The sequence below is a fragment of the Patagioenas fasciata genome, chromosome Z (assembly GCF_037038585.1).
Source record: "Patagioenas fasciata isolate bPatFas1 chromosome Z, bPatFas1.hap1, whole genome shotgun sequence".
NCBI classification, from domain to species: Eukaryota; Metazoa; Chordata; class Aves; order Columbiformes; family Columbidae; genus Patagioenas; species Patagioenas fasciata.
In genome coordinates, this window is record NC_092560.1 from 7,231,022 (window position 1) to 7,248,453 (window position 17,432).

Sequence of the window (17,432 nt, forward strand, 5' to 3'; positions counted from 1 at the left end):
ACTCAGGTTTCTAAGAATTAGAGGACAAAATCTGATATTCTCAGGTACTCTGTATTTCCAGTTTCCAAAGCAAGGACCTTATACCACATAGTCTGAAGACAGAAGTTTTGGCTATAAACATATAATCACCTTCTGCTGCTTCAGACTCCCATTCATCTTGGGAGAGATTTCCAAAATGATAAAAGGTAAAATAATGCAGCATTTACAGATTAACTAAACTTTGGTTATCCCTGTTTTTTAAACTTCTGGTAAACCTGGTAAATTCCTGGTAGAACATGCACTACCATCTGGTAAAATACATTCACCTCTAAAACTAGGAAGATTTTTCTCCCTTTCTTTTCATTTCTATTCTCTCTGTTCTTTGGTTTTGAACCTTTTTGCTATTCTTGTGGTTTTTTACTTTCAAACTGTCTCATCCTTTGGCATTTGGCCATGGCACATTTGGACTGCTGACAACTTAGCTATGCCTCTGGTACATCATACTTGGACATTAATGTGTTGCATTGCTGTTTAGTTACACAAAGAAGGACCATTGTGTTTGAGCCGTTTTACACAATGCCATGGTGTATTTACCCAAAACTGTGCTGGACTTCTCTGCTTAATATCAGAGTACATGTGAGAGAATTATGTGTCTCTCTTGCCACCATCCGTTACCACTATGATTTACTTCATCATTCTTTTGTCTAGACTTTTTTTCCCATTCACTCTAACTTTCTTCTGGCTGGATACATTTGCCTGAGTTTTTGGAGAATGTGTCTTGTTTCCATTTTCCACTACTAACTGAAAGCTCCCCAGGAGCTGAAGTTTTATTTTTACATTCATCCTATTTGCAGCTTCTCTTAGTCTGACTTATCTGTCTTTTTCTCCCCCTGCCCTTTTCCAAACATCTAGGTCTCTTATTTGCTGTCCCGGCTGATACATAACCGGCTTAATAAGTACTTTTAAAAAGCAATGCAGTTGGGAAAAACACCAGGGCTGGCAGCCTGGGGCGCCTGGAAGGGATGCAGGGCTGGGATTCCATCCTCGGTCAAGCTGAAAGGGGAAATCCAACTGAGGTACAACTGAGGAAAGCTCCGTGTGCAGTTCAGGAAAGGCTACAGAGACATGGAAGGGAGCTTCTTGTGAAGAGTACATTCCTAGCATCCATTAATTCAAAAATACGAAGAGACCTTCTTTTTGTGTGGAATGTGTAGAGAGAAATAACTAATACAGAATATCCTCAAAAGCACCCACCGGGTCACAAGTAAACTATTCAGAAGACATGAACGCAATGTCTGCAATTCCATTTCTGACAGTGTAAAAAGAAGCTAAAATCACAGTTGGCAGCGGTTCTGAAACGCAACAGTAATCCATAAATACTCCTTAATTTTCCTGTCATTGCAGAATTAAGCTACTTCCAGCTCACACAGATCTTACCAGGTGTGCTAAATTGATGTCATTATAAGCCATCAGGAAATACCCACAGAGACCTCTAGCAACATTTAGAAGTTTTGTTAAACAGCTGTGTGTTATAATTGATTTGTATTATTTAAAACAGCTAAAGCAAGTTATCGTCAGATGTAAAAAAGGGATGACTGAAGACTCCAGGGAGATTTAACTCAGAAGAAAGCCAATCACAGGAACTTCATTTGAGCATTTTAAGATTATTACTAGAGGAAGTGCAATTAAATCATTACCAATTATCATTACAAAATACTGTGCAACCTTATCATGTTAATTTATTTATGAGAAGGTAACTAGTTGACTTCTGCTTTTTGCAATGAAAATAATCTAGTCAGTAGAAATACTTGAAGACACATTCTCTGAAAATGAGCATGACTTTCCACAATAATCAAAATTAACTAGAAATGTTCACATTTCACTTAAAATACAGTTTTCTTTGGAGCTCAGGCAATGTCTCAGATCCTGATTGCAGGTATATTTTACCAGGGAGAGTGTAAGCCAAAATACAGTTGTATCACAAACATGCACAGGTATGGTACACACATTTCATAAAATGCAGGGAATATTGCAAATTATTAATGTAAGATCCTGGATCTGGGGGGGGAAAAAAGGCAGTATGACTTTCTTTTCCTAATCTGCCACCTTCTGAATCGAAGTGCAGAATCAGCCCTCGTTAAAAGTTAAGTAATATTACGCACAGACAGTGATAAGCTCAATTTTTCTTTCCACTGGTGGCTTGTAGAATTTAAAATTTTTATCGGTTTTGGAGCAAAATCCTAAACCTTTTCTCTCTGCTATTCATGTGTACTGAGAGTTCAAGCCTGATTTGGTGAGCTTGCCCAATGACTTGCATTATACGATCTGTGTCCCTGCAGGCAAAGCCTAACCCACATAACAAAATGGGTCAGCAGAAAAGCAGAAAGGGAAGAAAAAAAAAGCTGTTTTTCTGTTCAGAACCCTGATTCAGTCGAGGGGGAAAAATACTCTTTTTCTTGTAGACCTAACTCTTGCTTTGATCTGAGGCTTGCAGGTTAGTGCTTACAGTATGTTTTTATTATCTTTCATAATTCCTTTGAGGATACTCTGATGTTTACTGCTGTTTTATATTTGGATTGGCATATGCATCTCTCAATTTACAAGGGGAAGTGTTTGTTGCACCAGTGGTTGCTGGCACTGAAAATATGACAGCGTTGACACTGCTAATTGTACTGGTGCTTTCCCCTGCTCTGATTCCGCTCCAGAGATGTACACTTCCACTAAACATGCATTCCTTTGTCTTCTTATCACTTGACTGAATGACCATAAGCAAATGCACCCTCATCGTCTGGTGCCTTTCTGCTTTCATCTAAAATTAAAGCTGTAGACCTCTGAACGCTGCTTTCCCGGAGGCTCTCTCCCGCGGCCCTGTGGGAAGGTACATTTCCAATCCAGGAACGCAGCTGGGGCCTTTGGACCAAGTTCAATGCTGAAGTCAGAGGGATTCAGCGGCCTTGAGCCACAGGTACACGGTCTTCAGGGAGAAGGCACAGATACAAACAGAGTAGGAAAAAGCTAAAATCATCTCAATTTATGCAGTGGGATTGCTGGAGGATCTTAACTTCTGCTACCCGCAAGCAGTTCCAGTATTGTGCCATCTGTCTGTATGACTCCAGATTAAACTGTTTAACTTAGTTTATAATATCCTTATTTTATGGAAAGTCACCTTGATGTTATGTTCAATGGTATTTTGCTGCTGTAATGTTCCTAATTTATCCAAAATATTTTTCCTTACATTTTAGTTTGTGTTTGTCACTGGACTCACACTGGCTGAACCACCTCTGGAGACGATTCACAGAGACAACGGGTTCAGCACTCCACACATTTCATCACCCATAAAACCCGTTTCTGCAAGCCTTTGTCTGTACGTATCTCACACACAGGTCTAGTTACTAGATGCAGGACAGTCTTACTTCACTGTTCCTTAAGAGGCAAAAATAATCCCTGGGTGGGATTGACCCGGTTTTACTTTTTGGCTTCCACTATTTTGATTTTACACATTCCAAACCTATTTTTTAGGCTTTATTCGCAGCAGTAATGCATTATGATTTATTACCTACACAGAGCAGTGCTTTGCAGATGAACAGAAAGAGACTGAGCTTTCTCCAGGAGCCTGAACGTGGCTGCAGGCCACAGCATAATGCAAGCGTAGAAAAGGCTCGCCACCTCTGGAGTGCAAAAAGCAGACTCTCCTGTACATTTTTGCAGGTGGGAATATAAACTATCCACAAGCCAGAACAGCTCTGCTGGGAAATACCAGAGATGTCAGCCCTAAAGGATACCCAGCATCTGACCGCAGGGCGACTGGGCTCTGTCTGCCAGGAATGCAAGAAGGTGGATGCAGAGAAGCTAAAGCTGACTGAATACTCTGCCTCCCTACACAGAAACAGTCATGATTTAGCTACAGATCTGAAACTTCAGCTATAAATCGTAAAACTTTACTGAAAAATCTGAACTGCAGTACTTGTGCAGAAAATCACTGATCTGCTACCATAATATATTATTTTATTAAAACCTAATTTTCTCATCTTTATTCTGCAGTAGACAAGTAATTTATACTTTATATAAAAGCATGTATTACAAGAATCTGCAAACTCACACCTGGAATTCAGACATGCACAGTAAACATCAGAAAACCAATGCCTGTTAGGCTCTCAGGGAGCTATTATAATATAAATAATAGTCCATGGTTGCAAAAACATGAACGCTGCCTGTGTCCCCATGACTGAGTATCATTTACAAAAAAGCATCCTGCAATTAAATTGTATTAGTTGAATTAAGGAAACACCTGTAGAACTCAGCTGAGGTTACATCCCTGTTGTGCCAGCTGCTGTGGTAAGAGACTTGTGCACTTGGAAACAGCTGAAATCAAAAAGTGAAGGAAGGAAAGGGGAGGAAGAAAGGACACATTAGTATCTTTGTCTGATGACAAAAAGTCCACACCTGGACAGTTTCTATTCTTCATCCTGGAGACGAGGGAAGAAACCAGAGCAACCAACTCAGCTCTGAACTGTATCTCGCTCTTCCTTGAACAAGTGGTCCCTTCCAAGACAGCCATCATCACAAGTCTGGGAATGCTTGCTGAAATCATCTGGTGACTTTACAACCATTTTAAATAAAAGTGATTTTAATAGCTCTAAAATAAAGCAGTGATATCACAGTTGACTAATCTGCTTCCTCTTGTAAAATGCGGCATTCATTAACTACTGATTGTGAAGGACATTTGTCAGCAATAACATTATTCGATTGAGAGGTCAATTTTCTCTCCTTCAATCCTAAGGATTGCAAGTCTATTTAAAATTGAAAATTACACAGTCTTTTTTGATAATTTGATTAATAGACAATCTGTGAAATGTTACACTAATGTGTTTTACTTACATAAATAAGTCTACTTTTGTATTTATCCAAATCTATGATTACTCAGAAATTGCCTCGAGTTTTCAGGATTGGCTTTGGAAAAGTATTTTAAATAAGAGACATTGTCACGTTAGGTCTTACATGGTGAACATTTACATATCCTTCAAAATCGATGAAAACTATTGTTGGTAACTGGTTCAGCACAACCTCAGATAGACTTTTATACATTTCACTTGTGTCCAAGAGGGGAATAGGGCCATTGAGGACTCAGGCATATATTGCCTTCACCAATTTTGTAAAGGGCCAGCGGTTTCTCACCTGCTGTGTAATAGTGTCCCAGGGCCCCTCCAGCAGATGAGCCTGGTAGCACGCGTGAACACTTCTCCATATTTCATCCAGAGTTAAAGGTCTTCCATCTGTGAGGAGGGGGAAACAACCACCCACAGTTAAAGCTCTTAAGCACGCTGTATCTTTAGTACAGAATTGCAAACGTAAATCTGAAAATACCGATTACGAGGAAGCAGATCGAAAAAATAACAGCAAAATGAGATTGAGCCACTTCTGAACCCAGAAGTCTGAAACAGCACGGCTCAAATCCTGACTGAAGGTCCATATAAAACCAGCCTAAATTCCCTGTTCAGCTTTCTTCTCTGGCACCTGAGAGTAACAACTTACTGTTTGGTTTGTAAGGTGTGAAGTTAAACTAATTTTGTAAAACAATGCTTTGGTAAGGTTAATTTAAAACCACAAAATAATATCATGAACAGTTATCTCACGTAATTACATGAAATCCACAGTGAGAGGGGAAAAAAATTAAGGAATAAAATTCTGCACATAAAGTTTACTATATTTTAGCAACCCACATGCTCATATTTATTTTTTGAGCTGAATTTGTATAGCATTGTTGCATTAAGTTTTTAGCTGTGATGTTAAAACTATGCCAAGATATTGGTGTCAACCACTTAGAAAATAAGCATGTCAGTTTTTCCCAAGTATTTGGTTTTGGCAAACAGCAATAGAATATTTTGATATACTTTCAATAAGCAGCTTCATCTTGGCATTTATTAGGTGTCAGAAACTATTATCCTGTGATAAATAGCTTTATTCTACTGACATTTTCATGTCTGTAAAATGAACAAGATTTATTCACTCGATTAACATTTGAATGCCATGTTTAGATATAAGTGAAAACCAGCTGCCTATAACCTTTTTTATCTTGTTTTCTGCATGTATTTATAAAAAAAGCACTGAACTTATAAGTGCCATATAGCAGAACCATGTGGCAAATGAAGTACCTGGGAGGGTAACAGCATATGAGCTATCTATGCTGTGCCACCTCATGAACATGAGACTTGTTAGATACCAGAGATGGTCTAAATTTTCCTAAAGAATTTGCTACAAGAGCGTAAGTTAACTTAAGAAGGACATATTTACGCTGAGATCACATGTGTGCAGGTCGTATGAGATGCCATACATACTTGTAATATTCTGTTTTCCATTCAACTTCCAATGTCCAAATGTAAAATCTAGGACAACGCATGTTCTAGTGCAAAATTTGATTTGCCGCTCTAGATTTTGTCCTGTACACTCTAATTTTTATAGTAGCACTTCCGCAAATTCAGATCATACACATGGAATGGATTACTCTGACTCTTAACCATTAATCTCATTTACAGAAACGATCAAGTATTATTGAAGCATTAATCATATTATCGTTAAAATCAAGTTTCATCTTTACCTCGTGGATTTTATTACTTCATGTATGAGAAGCAGTATATCGTCCATAATATTTCAGTATAGATTTATTTTCATTTCAGAGAAAAGTACAAATCCATCCAAACTGAAAGGTTCACTTCACACAGGAGTGAGATCACACACAATAAAACACTTAAATAGTTAATACAGAGTAATTGCAATCCTCCACATAGGAAAAAAAATTATCTGGGCATTCTGATTATGCAGTTATATATTGAAATATGCTTGGATTTAAATTTCACTGAATTTTCTGCACTGTTCTAATATATTTCACTAAGTTTTACATGAGTTTGTGTTCAGTGTGTTTTTTTAAAGTAAGCTTTCATGCACACTCCCAAGTACCGTGTTCCTGTAAATTCTTATTTAATTGACTAGCTCAGAAGATGGGAGGCCAGATGCAGCATGAAAGAGTAAGCTACCAACACTTAAAATAGATGTGAGGGTTCAGCTACACAGATGGGAACTGCAAGACCCTTGCAAAAGGAGATGGGGCGGATGTTTTGTGGGATTAAGGACTGAGAGGCTGTTGAAAGAGCTTCTCCCCCAATGAAATAAAACAAAATTAAACAACTACACTATGATCTTAAAAGGGCTGACAGAAGGACACATTTAATGTAATCTGGCTAGAGGTGTGTTTTATATTTTAAACCTCCTCAGTTTGAGTGGTCATACGCTTAGGATGATATAACTGAGTCCATTTTATTCGCGAGCTCCCAGATTCGCACAAAACACACATCTGTAATCTTTGGGCACTTGTAGACCGCTTTTTCCAGGGCTGCCAGGTTTCACATGTTTAGCAGCCCTGTTACACGTTCTCGCAACCCACTGAGACCTCAAACACCCAGCTGGGCTGACAGAGCATCTGTAATTGTTGCTGCTGGCAACAAGGGGCCACTGAGGCACCTGCTGAGCCAAACAGCCTCTCTGCTTCTCCTCCTGTTCTTCCCCATGACGGAGCTGACCTCAAAAAGTTTAGGCAGAGAAATAAAGCAACAGCAGCATCAAGTTGAGAGAAGTGGCAGGAGAGGGAGGTGGAGGCTTCAGACTCACCCATTTATTCATCACCCGTTTATTCATCAACCATTTACTCACCATCCACCCATGATGACAACAGCTGCTGAGGTGCTTGCAGCTTGTCCCAAGTCTTACCCCAAGTCTAGCTGGGAGCGGGCGTGCAGGCAGAAGTGAAAGTTTGCGGTTATATGTGCATTTTGTATGATTCAGCTCATTAAATAATTACAGACAGCGAAAGGGAATAGCTGCTTGTGGGTCATGCCAGATCTCCTGTGCCTTTTCCAAAGCTCCGCGCCTGCAATGCCACCAGTCTGGGACATGACGAGTCACCAGATCACCAGTACTAACGCAGGCTCTGCTAAACACAGGTTCTTACACGATCATCCTCACATCTACCCAGCAAGAAAGGCCAAAGCAGCCTGGGAGTAACCAAGATTTTTGCTAAGAGAAAGGAGGTTAAGGGTGGGAGTCAGGAGCTTCTAAGTGTGGCTTCTGTCTCTGCCATTAATTAACTAGGGACTCCAATCAACCACCTCATCTGCCTTAACTGCCAGGCAAGAACAGCTACAGCCTTTCTATCACAAACTCACATTTTTATTATTTGAACTGCGTAGACTGTAACACACTTTTCTGGGAAAACTTACTGATGGTCCACATGGGGTTAACTAATTTATGCCACCACTAACAAGAAATATTTGAAAAGCAGACGGCTGAGTGCCCCCTCGCAGCAGCAAGGTGTGGCATTAGGATTGCACATGATTTGCAGCTCCCAGCTGACTTGGCATCTTAATTTCTGCAAAGAGCAGGAATTCTTTAGGCATACAAATATCACATACATTTTCAGGGAAAATTTTCAGGCTTCCCATGTTGCTGTATTCTGTTTTCTTGATGTTTACTGAGAGCTTTTGATAATTTCTTAGATTTCTAAGGTTATTGTATACTTCTGGTGAAACAGTGTACAGGGTTTTTTGAAGCTTCATTCTCACACATTTTCCAAATAAGTACTAGGTATTAGTACTCTTAAGAAACCATTGCCACAGTGGAAAAAATACCCTTACATCTTAGGAGAATATCTGATTATACAAATGATTAAATTTTATTTATGTCAAAAGCCATGATAAAACCAGTTTGTATGGGACATGGTCTTAAAAGAGGCTGTTTTTCTGAGAAAGGACATAGCGGTTACATGCTTTTGAGTTCAGAAAGTTTATATTCTGGAAAGTGCATCAGTCAGGCCCAGTAGGGTTATGAATACAGAAAGTGATGCCTTCAGGGCTGGAGGAAGTTACATCATCTTACAAGCCCTCTCTCTCTTACCACTGATTAGCATGCATTTTTTCGGTAGGGACCTATCTATACGTCAGAGAGCTAGATGTATTTTGAGCAGGTCAACATGACAATCCCACTCCTTCACTCTTGTCTAGAGGAGTTAGTCTGCAGTCCGTTTCGATCCCTGTTAGTCCTGCTCTTTCTTTTCAGTGCTTAGCCAGCACTCCTGATTCTTCCTCTACCTTTGTAGGAAAAATACAAGAAAGCCATTATTTTCTTGACATGCTGGGTGATTTCTGAGCGATGCCTGTATCCATCCACCTGTGACTGTGTTGCTGCTCCCTCACTGTTGGTGCAATGGTTTTTGAATGTACAGCTTCAGACAATGACAGTTGAGGAAAAGACCAAAGTTCCTTGACATCTTAAAGACTAAGAAAAGGGGAAAATACTCTGCTGATTAAAGAAAGCTTACTGGACCTAGCCCAGCCCATCTGGCTGATGCCAGCACTGAAGTGGAAGGCTAATTGCCTATACCATCTGTCTCTAAGAGGGCTAATTGCTGACATCAGATATCAGCAGGGGTTCATGCATTTCTCCAGCTACCTATTTGGTTATCTCAGAAACCACAGAAAGAAAGAAAGAAGGGCTCTGGCTTCTGAAAGGTGTAGCATACATGAGTCTGATGTTGGAGGAACAACACCTACTTTTCTGAGACTCTGCGGTATTGAGGATCACAGCCTTCAGCTTCTGACAGCAAGCAACTTCGGTAGGTCTGAATTTAGGAATATATGACATATAGGAAGTACCATGAGGTAGTGCAAAATCTTATGTGTATATATATATATATATATGTATATCTATATATATATATATATATATATATATATCTCCTATGATGTTCCCAAACATCTTTCCAGCCAGAGTCATCACACTTAATCATAATTTTAAGGTGAAATATTTGTCCTTGCACAGAACAAGATCTTCCCTGTAAATCTGTCTTCAGAGACTACCAAAAGGTTCAGATGTCTCCCAAAATGTTTAGTTCTTTTGCAATTAAAATTTCAAACCCTTACCTTGCACTACCTTACATATAAAACTTCTCACTGGAAAAAAAAAAAGAGGTCTAAAGATGCATTCCAGGAAATAAATGATTTAATTCAATTTTGTCAGCAGCAAGGGTAAGGATAGAATACAACTTTTGTCCTTCTGCAGGAAGAGCTGATCTAGAATGTCTGAGCACAAGGGCTAGCAGACAGGAGTGAAAACTGGATGTCCACACGACACAAGCTCCTGAAGATGCTAACCATGCTGAATATGACAGTGGAATCTCCCCAGCAGCTCTTTTGGAAGCCTTTTTCTCAGGAAGGACTGCAAGAGACAAAGCGATCACTGAAAGCTGGACTCACACACAATGTGAGAAAGGTAAGCTTTAGTTGTTCTAGAGACATTTTTAAAGAGTCTATTTGGAAGAGCGCGGATTTGGACATGCTGGCACCAGTCACTATTATAACATACAAAGTGAGGAAGTGAATATTGCAAAACAAGCAAAACAACTTAGTCAGGTCAAACAGAAGAATTATTATTTCCTAGGCAGGCCTTGAGGTGTAATGGCCACTTAACACACTGCCAGAAAGGAAGCAGCGTTTTGAATCCAAGCTCCGAGCCCTGCTGCTGGGGGAGGCAAGGCAGGGCAGCAGGGCTGTGGAAACCCTGGAAGGATTGCAGGTCACCTTCACTTCCCACAACCAGCTCTCTTAACATGATGATCAGCACCGACAGGATTCAAGGGAGACCACTAACAGACCACAAGAGAATTGTGAACAACCGATTCTGTTACTTAATCTACGAACAATGGGAGGAATTTAGACTGGGAAATGGATGTAGATCTCAGAAGGAGATTCTTCCCTGATTATTTCAGATGAGGAATGCAGTGAACATTACTAGTTGTCTGAGAAACAAGGTAAGGAGGCTATCACATGAAGACTACTACCTCCAAAGAAAAAAATCTCAGGACATTACCTAGAGTTTTCCTCATACCAGGTGCAGGACAAGACAAAAGATACTTTGCTCAGATATCTCAAGTGATTGTGAGTAACTGTTGCCATCTGTACACTCCAGAAAACCCCATGGTGGGACCTTCAGACTGCATGGCACAGGCAGACAACTTGCAGGGAGACAGAATTTTTAATTTTCAATAGTAAAATATCCATAACTAAAATCAGAGAATACTAGCTGAAAACGTTACTGGAAAAGTACTTTTTACCAGCATCTTGTATCTTATCTCTTCAAGAGTCAGAGCATGTTAAATGTTAGAATGTTAAATGCTGAAGAGAACCCAGGTGACTTTAGGAATTACCTTTAAGAAGTCCTTGTTATCCATTGTGAAAGATTCCCGAGAAGTGTTTCAAAACATAATTGTACTTGTAGGAACAATTACAGTTTTGTACTGCAAGGGGAGCTGTTGGCACATAATACTACGATAGTGCATTAGATCATCCACCAGCTTCTGCAAAATCCACTTCCAGCTATAAGGAGTCATGTTTCAACACCTCCGATTCCCTGATGCTGACAAGCTAAACAACTTGTTTTGTCTCTGGGAGCTCTTCTCTGGTGATTAACTGCTTATGGTGAATACTAATTATATGAAAGTACAGTACAGTAGAAATAGTGTCCTATTTCCTCGACCTGCAGCATCTCCATCCTCTTCTGTAGAGACAGTGCACTATTAGTTCAGCTAAAAACCAAGATGACATTTTTCAGGACCGCAAATTGTTTAATATGTCTCTGTAAGCAAAACTTTCTCTATCTTCTTGTCTGCACAATAAGTTTAAAGGCAAAATGCTGTACATATGTAAATGCCTGTAATAATTCTAGAAATAAATTTGCAGCAGGATGTGTGCAAATGAGTTCTGTTGGTGGTAAAGCAGAGCAATGTCCCCAATTCCCCACATCCCAGTTTGAAAATTTACCCCAAATTATCCATTCCTGAAACTGCACCTCAGACTAAAATCTTTCCACCAGGGAGTCTATGAGAACTTGTTCTTCAATTTTAAATCTGAAGTGCCTTTTAAAATGCTAACACTGCAAAATTAGAAACCATTAAACAATATAAGGCAGAGAGTGATTAAATCTACCAAACATATTCAAAGCAGCCTAAGCCACTTTTTAATTAAAATGGAAAAGATATCACTGGCAACATCCAGACACCTTTATCTAGATAAAGTTAGGAGATTATTCAAAACACAAAAGATGCTGATGCTACGAGGCAGGAGACTGAACAGAATGATTTGAAGATTTCAGTCCCTCCGCCCTAAGTACAGAGTCTCCGGGCAGAGAAGAACAGAGCACAGCCAGTGCTGCAGTGTGATCGCTCTGTGTTTGCTGATTAAATAAGTGACACTAACAGCGGCCTTGGAGGGAGGCTCTGTGTTCCTCCTTCCTTCCTGGCAGGATGAGGACTGAAATCACAGTGGCTGTAGCAATTGAGTAATGGGTAACACGGTGTACGTATCAGAAAGGAAAGAAGATCAGTTGGTGTTTCAAGAGCCAGTTTTCATAGACAGGAAAAGGCAGTGCCTTGTGGGTATATGTATTTTTTTTAAAGCAGCAAATTTAAATAGGAAACAACATACACTTTTAAAGGTGCACTTAGACCCCAGCCTTGTGGCTCTAATTCAGGCTTCAAAGAAACAGAAACAGTTCTGTTGAAGCACTGTAATTATGTATTCTTATTTTCTAGCAGAACTCAAACCTGCAGCTTTAAGATTTTGTATTCATTTAAAGAAAAGAATAAGAAAAATGACCAGCGGTTTTAGTCAACCACAGGCAAGATGCCAGGAGTCAAAGATCAGCCTCCTTCAGGGTGAGATGATATCATCTACTCCAAGTTCCTGAAGTTCTGTGTCAGGAGTATTACAAAATTTACTGGTGAACAGCCTCATCTCCTACTCTTTTATTACATATGATCATTACTCTGTTCCTCAATTCAGTACAAAATCTGCGGTTTTAACATCTATTGCATCCGACATATTTTTTTATTCCCTTTGTCTAACAGAAGATTGGTCTTACCTAGAAAGCATGCCCTAAAGTAAAGCACAGGTACTTGGTAGCTGCTGGAGTACAAGACGTGATATTCATAGCGAACCACCTCCTCCGTTGCACAAACTCCAGCTACTTGAGAATCATCCAAAGACTCCTAAAACAACAAACACAAACAAAGTAACACATCAATTTTCCTATTCGTATCGAGGGAAGAGTAATTACTACCGCTGCAGTAGTAATTCAATAAATACACAAAGTATTACAAAGTAGTAATTCAATAAATATAGAGAACAGAAATAATGGCAGTCACCCCTTTCAGAGCACTACTCATTTGAATTCCTGAAGGAATTTTTCAATACCAGTAAGGAAATCACAGAAGTCCCAAACCTACAGACACGTCTTAGGGACTTATTTCCACAAATGGTGAACCACGTGTAAACCTTTGCAGAACCGAGTGCCGGCTGATCTTGTAGGCAAAAGACAAAAGCTCTTTAAAATCTTTATGGTACAATAACTGGTACAATAAGGTGACTACAGCTGCATCTCTCCTCATTACCTTTAGTATAGACCATTTAAAAGTGTATCCTTAAATAATCTGGTTTTGTTTGCCAAAACACAAATCAAATGTATCCACCAAAACCTCTGTGTTCCAGTTTCCTTAAAGCCTTTTTGCCAGAGGTCGTTTTTGCTAATAATACTTCTAAAACAGAGACAATTTTTTGCCGTTATTGTATATTTCGGGTGTAAAGTAAGTAAAGTTTATTGCAGATTTGAAATATATCAGAAAAGATGGATATTATTACATTGAGGTATACCCCAATTGTGGTATAAACGTCCTCACATGCTTTGCAATTTATTGATTTCAAATCAATATTCAAACAGTGCTAAGCACACAGTTGTTTGGACTTCTCTAAAAACTGCCGAAACTCAACATCTCTGAAAATGGAACCATTAAATTAATAATGTCATTAAGATTAAATGTTAGAAGAAACTTTCCAAGAAGACACCATGGGCGTGGACTTGTTCTGTTTTCAAACCTCCAAATTTACATGCATGAACTAAGCAACCATAATGTCCCACAGGTTGGGTGTGCATTTCACAACTTGGCTATTGCCAAGCCACTGTGAGCGCTGGGTTACTGTCTCTGTCCAAGCAAAACAGAAAAGACTGAACAGAAAATAAGAACCAGCATCCTTTGAACACCATGCTGGTTTAACACACAGGAAATTCAAAGCTATTTTGCATTTTTATGTCGTATTCTTAACTCAGCCATGAATCAATCTGTGAAGAGATATAAGAACTGACAAGCTGTAACAGTAATGACACATGAAAGACTTTAGATGTTTTTTGATAGCCCACATAAAAATGATTTTGCCCAAATTTAGTGTTCTAGACAACCAGATGCTGTTGAGGCACATGGACAGAAGATAAGACATGGAAAGCCCAGACCTTGAGAAGCTATGGTCTAAGGTACTATAAATACACTTTTGGACATTAAATTAGAAAATCATAGATGCTCACAGAACAGAAGGTTTCTGGGAAATTCTAGACAGCTGCAGGAATCGTTGATTTTAGCTTATCAGGAAACATATCTAAAGCACTGAAAGGGAACATTAAAGAAAGTACTCTCTGTCTTAACCTAGTTTTAGATAGTGTATGTGAAGGGATACTAAAGACAACATGCCAGAAGGGACAATAATGATGATGGGCCAGGTGAAGTCAGGTACACTGGGTTCAGTTTTCCTGTAAATGTGTAAGGGACTAGAAGGCAAGTTCTCTTCCTCCTCACATGGGTTATACCCTCTGATCAGATGTGAAATACACATTAAAAAAAATTCTCTCAAGGAAAACAGAAATGTCTTCTCTACAGTAAGATGAACTTTCTTTAAAACAGATCCATTTTCAATGCTTTAGTGAGAATAGTAAAAGAAAGAACAGCAGCATGAGGTAGAAGAAAAAACAACTGCAGACTGGCTTTCAAGTTTCTAGGGGTGGGAAAGAGTCCATATTCAGAACTGAATCTACACGAAAATTCACAAAAGCCTTCAGGACCAACCTCCTGGAATCAAAATCATACTGCTTTGCAGACATTTATGTTTCATCAGATATCATGGTCTTGCCTTTTGCTTAGTCACTAGCTAACCTTACCCTAAAATAATACTTCCTCTGGAAATGGAAAGACTACCTGTTTATATATTGAATACTGTTGTTCTAGAAAAAAGCCACATGTATACATACACTTGTCTCTTCTGCCTTCTGTATATAAGGGTAAAATGACTGTATACCCTCACATAAATACTGGTATCTGATTTGAGATGACTTTAGATTGAATGATATAGATGCTATATTTAATACCTCCAAGTAGTTAGGAAAAGCAGCAAGTTAACACTCACTCAGAACTTCAGAACTCAAACCTGTATACCCCTGGGGAAAACATGGTTTATAAAAACCATACTTACTATCTCAGAAAGTCATAAATTAAGCTAGAACAGCTTCATCATCAAGAAGTCAACATACTGGGTTAGCACAGATTTCAGCTGGCAAGCAACTTCTACCTTCGTTTGCTGGCTTGGGAAAAGTAAAGGAGAGAGTTTCTCATTTCAGTGTTCCTTGAGACGGCCACTGAGAAATCTTAAGAATTTCTGCCATTACCAGGCTGACACTAGACTGTGAGGTACTCCCCAAAACATCCTGTTACTTCCCAGAGAGAGGTGATTTTATCCAGCAGTGGCCTTTCCAGAAGATGTACACAGTGTGATGGTAGGAGAGGCAGCGGAGAAGGGAGGAAAGCAGCTTTAATGCTTTACTCTTTTGGACACATTTATTTTGCATTATCCTGGATATTTGGGTTTTTTTGACTGATAGTTTAGGCAGTTTCTGAAATCAAGCATTCAGCTGAATGTAAAGCTCAAAGAAGCTCTGAAACTGACATTCTTCTGCTCTGTAACTTCGATCTACTACTAAATTTCTACATTTACTCAAAAAAAAGTTTCTGATACTCAGATTTTTTCTGCCGTTTCTAGTGACAAGCAGGCACAACGTATTTGTTATCTGCATACAAAGGCAAATAGCTGAATCCTTCTCATGGCTACATCTAATCCCCTTTCCTTTCGGTAAACAGCAGTTTCAAGACCTCTTGTATTAAAAAAAAAGAGCACTGATGTGTAATCCTGTTCTTCACAGTCTCTGTGAGTACCACGCACAGTATTTATTCAGGAAAAGCGCATTTTGGAGCCTGGAAGTTTTGATGGTATCTCTCTAGCTGATGAAATGAACTCTGCTGATGAGATGAACAAAATGAGTAGAGTTTTGTAGGTGATCTTTGGAACATCAAAAAACCTATGCCTGGCTGAACAAAGACATGGAGCCTCAAAGAGTTTTGTATCAGCCCAAAGAATAGACTTATTTTTCACTGTTTAACCAACTACGGATAAAGCCATAAATATAAAACACAGGTATAATTTATCAAAGAAAAAACACACAAAGAATTTTACTTTTTATGGCATATGATAGCCTATTTACATTTTTTCTTCAACTAATTGTTTTACTTTCTTTTTTTATGTATACTGTTGTTCTATCTCTTCTACAGCTAACGCTGAATTTTAGTTACCGTAACAGACAATATTAAATTCAATTTTAACTTCATAAGATTTCCTAACTGCTGCAAAACATTCACACATGTACACACATCCCAAAGCAAATGCATAATTTTGCTTAGATCTTGGAAAGACAAAACAAACAAACCTGCACTAAGAAAAAAAAAAAAAAGCTAGCAAAAAAGGTGTTTTGACCAAATTACAATCATTAAAAACGCTAAGGAGTAATTTGATTTCTGTATTTTTTTGTTTCTGCCTTGAAAACTTGCTGGCACACTTGCCACGCTTCAAGTTAAAACTGTGAATCCAGGACTCACTGACTGTTTCCTAAACAAATTTGGAAGTTGTCATCAGGAAGCATCTGCTCCTCTATTGCTCGCACGTAAAATCATTCTCCTGCTATCATAACGGACTATTGAGCAGATGCTTAAAAGCAATGTATGTATTAGAAAAAAGATAAGCAGCAACAACCTAATTAATTATATTAGTTCCATCATAAATGAATTATCACTAGGTTTATTTGATGTAAAATTGTTCCCAACATTTAAGTATCCCCTAAACAAATTAAGCTGATTCCTTCCTTTAAAAATGCTGAATTATTTAAGTCAATAGGCAAGAAATACCATTCTAAAGGCAAAATAACGTACTTGCACTATATTTATTCCTCCTGATGAAGAAAGCAAGTTAAAAACCGCTGGTGACGAGTTAATTTGCCAGCAGGAGAGAGTTAATAGCGTGTTTTGCTCATCGTTAGCAGTGAGTGTGCTCTGCAGACCCGGCGCGCAGGAAGGTGTGGGTTCAGGCAGGTCACCTCTGCCTCCAAAGGAAAGGGAAGAGCAAGGGAAGTGACAGCCTGGGTAAACTGGGAAGGCGACAGAATTACCTGATGAAAAAAAAGGGATTTTTCTCTGTTGACACCAC

At 39.0% G+C, this 17,432-nt stretch overlaps 1 protein-coding gene across 8 annotated transcripts in view; it reads right to left on the minus strand.

The window, feature by feature from the left end:
• Positions 1 to 17,432, minus strand: part of ATG10 (autophagy related 10) — an 88,200-nt gene that overhangs the window by 24,214 nt on the left and 46,554 nt on the right. For 7 of the 8 annotated variants that reach the window (XR_011736345.1, XM_071801749.1, XM_071801754.1 and 4 more), the window contains exons 4-5: positions 12,943 to 13,069; positions 5,155 to 5,252 (exon numbers count right to left, since the gene is read on the minus strand). Coding sequence is in view for 7 of the 8 variants with exons in the window: in XM_071801749.1 (XP_071657850.1) it covers positions 5,155 to 5,252; positions 12,943 to 13,069 (225 nt within the window). In the remaining variant the exon portion in view is untranslated. Of the gene's footprint in view, positions 1 to 1,623; positions 4,342 to 5,154; positions 5,253 to 12,942; positions 13,070 to 17,432 lie in introns of those variants that run through there. The other variant, XM_071801755.1, reaches the window with a different exon arrangement.